Source organism: Rhagoletis pomonella, unplaced genomic scaffold (assembly GCF_013731165.1).
Source record: "Rhagoletis pomonella isolate Grant_MI unplaced genomic scaffold, Rhpom_1.0 Rhpom_scaffold_09289, whole genome shotgun sequence".
Lineage (NCBI taxonomy): Eukaryota > Metazoa > Arthropoda > Insecta > Diptera > Tephritidae > Rhagoletis > Rhagoletis pomonella.
The window spans coordinates 326-6169 of NW_023467817.1; the positions used below are offsets into that span (position 1 = coordinate 326).

Here is a 5844-nt window from a genome sequence, read left to right on the forward strand (position 1 = left end):
TTTAAAAATTGTTTAATTTGAGCTTTGACCCTTAATTACTTTTGTAATTGTTGTTTCCGCAAAAAAAAGTATATACCGTTATGTTCAGCTCAATCATCTCTATCGATCCCAATATTTTATTTATTTATTTGAGAATATTTTTTTTTTATTATTTATTTGCAAATAACTTTTTAATTAATTAAAAATGTTAATTTCGGGTCTCGGATTATTATGATTGGTGTCAAGACGCGTCGATTGATACCACTCTCGATTTTTTCCGTCCATTTTGATCTGGTTCCGCTAAAGTGCACTACTACCATATTGGGTACCGACAATTCCGCTAAAGTACACTACTACCGTATTGGGTACCGACAATTCAGCACACCACTATTTGACAGCTGAACTCCACCATTTAATTTGCGTATGCAACCAAAGGCGCAAGCGTGGTTCTTCAAGGTGTTTTTATTTAAAAATTGTGATTAATTGGTAGAAACTAAAGGAATAAGCGTATCGTATGAAAACAGTTCTCATATTATCGTTTTCATATGCCCGACAAATGTATTGTATTATTGTATATTTGCAGATTAATTGAATTCGGGCTTGCTGGTTTTGCGTGCATTTGTTGAATGGATTGCTTTATGTGCGGTATAAATTTGGACTCTGTCCGTAGTATGTCGTATCATTTTCGCCTGGTACATAATTTAGGTCAAAGGGATATATATAAATGTACTTTTGGAGGATATTGCAATACATTTTTCAGCTTCTTGAATTGTTTTGTACGTCATGTACGGCAAGAGCACATGCTTCAAGAGAATGTTGAGCAAAAAGTAAACGCGTCCGAAACAAAAACAGAAACAACCTTTATTGATTCTGCCGCTCCAAGTACTTCTAGATGCTCTGCCACATATTTAGATACACGGATTATTCAAACACCAGACATTCCAAGAGAAAACGATTCTGTAATCGAGATTGATAATATGTTAGAATGTTTAAACGAGGAAATGTCTCAATCACAAGAACGTTTAATCGAAGAAAGATTTATTGGATTTGCTCTGATACTTCACAGCAAGAATACTTTTACTCGAAAAGATGTCGTATAAATTCAAGACAGCGTAATGAAAGACATGGTGAATCCCATAAAAAACTCCGTTAAACAGTTCATACAAAATAGTTATATTTCGAAATCTCCAGATAGTTTTGAACAGCAATTACTGCTGAGCAAATTTATCGAATCCATGTCATATCAATTTCGTGGCTTTGAAAACGAATATCAGTTATTTAAGTGGCTTAATAAAAATGATTATGCACGTAATTTTGAGGAGTTTGTAATAAGCAGAGAGATTGCTGAAAAATGTTCTCGGGGAGTTTTACTATACGATGAAGTTGTTATCACCGGTGTACTTCTGCCTTTATCTTTTCAATTTCGGAAGGCTTTGGAAAAAAGTGATCTGCTATTACAAATTTTAAAAGATGTAGAAAACATCCCAAAAACATTAGAAGAAGGTAATAATTTTATTTGCGGTTCTTTGTGGAAACAAATAAGTTTACCAATTCTTGAAAACGGAAAAACTGTTTTGCCTCTTTTTTAATATATAGATGATTCAGAAGTTAATAATCCTCATGGTTCGCATACTAGTTCAGTTACATTTATTTATTATTCATTTCCGGTTATGAGAAATTCTGAAATATATTTAGCAGCCACACTTCAGGGTCGTGATTATAAGCAATTCGGGAATTGGCTATGCCTTCGCAATTTAGTTCGAGACATAAAACACCTCGAAGAAAACGGGGTTACTATTACAACTTCAGAAGGTGAAAAAACAGTGCATTTTATTTTAGGACTTATTCTTGGAGATAACTTGGGCTTAAACACTATCCTTGGCTTTACTCCTTCCTTCAATAGTAACTTTTTTTGTCGCTTCTGCAAAACTCATAAATCGTCGACTCATAAAATGCACAGTGAAGATCTCATCGAAATCCTGTTGATTACAATGTAGATGTGCAGTTGGGTGACGTACATTCAACAGGAGTAAGAGAAGAGTGTATTTTTAATTCGATCACTTCATTTCATGTACCTTTTAACTTTGCTGTCGACATTATGCATGACATTTTGAAGGAGTATGCCATTACGATATGTGTCATATTATAAATTACTTTATTTCCAGGAGTTATTTTTCATTAGAAACTCTTAATGAGAGAAAGCTCATGCTTAATTATGGTGAAATTGAAGTAGATCATATTTCCCCTGAAATTACTTTGGCTCATTTAAGAAAATATCACTTAAAAATAACTGCGCGTGAAATGATGACGTTTGTACGCCTTTTTTCGCTCATGGTTGGTGACCTTGTACCAGAAGACGATCATGTATGGCTGTTTTTTTTGAATTTGCTCCAAATAATTGATATTCTTCTTTTAAATGGGATTTCGAAGCCAATGGCGGAAAGGCTAAAGTCACTTATAACGAAGCACCACAAAGATTATGTACGGTTTTTTAATGACACGCTTAAACCGAAACACCACTTTATGGTACATTATTTTTCTATAATATTGCAATCTGGTCCTCCCCGTCATTATTGGTCATTTCGATTCGAAGCAAAACATAAAGATTTCAAAGCATATGCTTGAAACATTACGAGTCGAAGAAATATATGTGTATCCATTTCAAAAAAATACCAACTAAAATTTGCGAAGTTTTTGCTTTATGCCGAGGAAGGAATGTATTCCATTTCACCAAGTCATCTTATTCCTCATTCAGAATATGAAGAAATAATTTACAATTTTTGCGCTCGAAATGAGATCAATAAAATTAGTTTTCGTTGCTACTCCCAATGTATTTATCGCTCTAAGAAATACAAAAAAGGTTGCTTCATTGTTCAATACGATGATAAAATTTGTGCTGAAAATGCTTTAGTTTATGAGATAATTGAAGTTGCTATTTTCACGGAGTGCGACTCAGTTTATTTTATTTGTCAGCGAATAAAAATACAACAATATAATAAACATTTCGCAGCATACGAAGTACATACTCCTGACATACGAAATCAACGTGACCTAATCGTTTTACCTGCTGAAATTTTGTCTGGTCCACCAATAAATGCACATAAAACTACGCGTGGGAAAACGATGATTCGTCCAACACAATTTTGTTAACGCCTAAAATGCAAGCCCAAAATAATAATATAGTATTAGTTCTAGGAAAGTTTTAGCAAGACAGTAAAACTTAATGTCATGGAACCGGTAGAACCAGTCGCAGTGTTTGTTTCCAGCGAAGCATTGACATCTCCAAACTTCCTCAATTTTGATGAAACCACATTTGACGCAAATTCTGAAGGGAGTTACTGTCAACAACGACGGGCACGATTTATTTTGCTCACCGAGCATAATTCAAGATAAAAATGGACCGAATTACTCTTTTGGATTGGAAAGTCGTTATGGTAGCAATGAAGATCGAACTGAATTAGCTACTCTTCTATGCAGCTGGAATTTGGGACATCTATACGATTTCTTCGTGCGTAAGTATCCCAAATAAATTCATTTTTTATATTTTTCATATTAGCACTCATCTTATTCTGCAAGTAGAGCAACAATTGTTTATAGGCATCCTAAAGCACGTATCAAAAACAATTGCTGAAAATCTTTTTGTAAACACTGATATTTCCCTTGGTGGTCCGATGGAGTTTTTTTATCAATGGTCGCAATGGATCAAATCCTTTGAAAAGTCCACTACATCGCCATGTTTGGCGAACGAGCATCTTCAGTGCGATAAATCTACCCAATCAAGTGAAGGTCGGGGAAACAATTTAGGTGTTATTTCACAAAGTTCAACGGATAACAATAGTCAAGTTCTGGTGGCTAAGACATCAATCAATTTGATTGATATTATTAACTCAAATTCATACGGCAAAAGCATGGTTGAAACATATAAGAAACAAAAGACCATGGATGATAATTTACGCAAGCTTTTAGTTGAATCGGTTTTACAACATTGTATAATGAACAACCACGATCTTTGCGTTACTGATTGCGCTTCTATTTCACGTCAAATTTGCGAAGTATTCCCTGGCGAGTTGCCGGTAAACAATTATTCTTACTTCATTTCAAAATTCACCTTCTGTTTAGTATATCCATATATGTAATACTTCTATATTGGCAGTAAGCTAACTTCTCAATGTGTAACCATTCCGAAATCAAAGCGAGACAGTCTAGTACCGTTTTTGTGAATGTATTGTGTACGTGAGTGCCGTTTTTGTGTTTGTGTTGTGTACATGGTTATTTATAAACGTCCCTGCAAAAATTTGAGGACCAGGTGGTCCACTGGGTCGTAGTTTTAAAGTATGTGCAAAAGGACCAGGTTGCATGCTAGTAACTTGTTATGCTGACCTGGACCACCTCAAGCGTAAAAAACTGATATATGTGTTGAACACCACATCTTCGTGGCCCATCGGCACGGCGAATTTTTTAAGAAAATGCGTTTTAAATTATAGATTTTGCCATGTTATGCAGTGTTGGACCAGAGGTGGTCAGGTCCAATGACATAGCAATGTTAATGTTACCATTTTTTCTCCATATATTTGGACCATTTTGGTTACTAGTGTTGGTTACAAGGTAGCGTAGTCCTGTACTAGTACTTAACCTAGTCCCACTTTTTGCAGGGGTATATCTTCCTTTTCTTTCGTACGTGTTTATTGATATATCTGTACTGTAATGTTTTCGGACGGTACTAGCTCTTACTGCCAATATAGGAGTATTACATATATGATTATATCGTAAAAAATTATCACAAAATGAGCATTAAAATTAATTTTACCCTTTCAGTCATACTATTACCTTGAGCGAAAAAACGCAGCTCCGTTGGGCAAGTTGTACAACAAATTCAGGAATTGGAAAGCAAATTTCAATAAAAAGACAAAGACATCAGACGGTAATTCGAAAAAACAAAAGCAGACGTCATTTTCAATAGGGGAAGATGAGGACGAACATATTAGAGCGTTGACACATGACCTCCATGCAATGGCTTATCAGGAAAAAATCAGACACTGGCGCGCGTGTGCTGCAACAAGTATGAACAGCATTCGAGATGCAGAGAATAATCCAAAACATATATTTGATGTTTGGCCGCAGTACAAATTGCCTGATGGTTTTCGTTTGGTAAGGCTAAAGCGCATTCTTATTTATTTTCTCTTAATAAAATATTTTTTTTTTAGATTGAGTCTGATTTTGTGTTCTTTTTCGGAACCAGAAATGAGGTTCTTGATAACCTCACTGCTTTTTGCGATTTGCTTGTTGATAAAGTTTTTCCGAATCATATCAAGGAATTCAAAGATTATGCTAATATGTACTACAAAATAAAGAAAAACAAAGTCAATCTCTCAGAAGGTAAACACACTCTTGGGGTATTCACTCCTGCCTGGTTATCTGGTTAAAATTTTGTATTTTGGTATTTGGCTGTGTATTTTGTTTTTGTAAACTGAGTTAAAAATATAACCACATAACCAGGAACGAAATATTTTAACCTTACTTGTTTTTGATTCTATTTACAAATGTTTTGCTCAACTTAGATTCCATTTGCGCCAAAGCTTTTGTTATTTTACAGTCACTGCTGCCACGCTCTCGACTAGCTCATAATAAGACTAATGCAAAAAAATGGCTCTATTCTATCAAAGAGTCACTAGCGAGTTTTATGGTTGTTTGCGCAACTGAAACGGAATATAAACAAATGTATGATTGCAAAGTCCAGGCAGAATCATCTATTGCCCCCTTCATATCATTAATTGGAACCCTAGATGAGCCACAATCATTCATGATTGACTTTGACAACATAATTTACAAAGTTTTCAACTTCGCGAAAGCTGTGGATATATGTTT

The 5844-nt window shown here is 34.9% G+C and overlaps 1 protein-coding gene across 1 annotated transcript; it reads left to right on the forward strand.

Annotated features, from left to right (window-relative positions):
- The first annotated feature begins 211 nt into the window (after positions 1-211).
- On the forward strand, positions 212-4115 carry LOC118756207. The gene is made up of 3 exons (XM_036490980.1): positions 212-537; positions 3169-3491; positions 3559-4115. The coding sequence occupies exons 2-3, from the start codon at positions 3281-3283 to the stop codon at positions 4113-4115; spliced, it is 768 nt and encodes a 255-aa protein (XP_036346873.1). The 5' UTR covers positions 212-537; positions 3169-3280.
- Positions 4116-5844: the final 1729 nt, after the last annotated feature.

Bases quoted from the DNA above. Each gene is read 5' to 3' on its own strand.
- LOC118756207 (XM_036490980.1), top strand. From the start codon at position 3,281: ATGAAACCACATTTGACGCAAATTCTGAAGGGAGTTACTGTCAACAAC. The intron at 3,492-3,558 runs GTAAGTATCCCA...TTCTGCAAGTAG, and splicing joins TCTATACGATTTCTTCGTGC to AGCAACAATTGTTTATAGGC.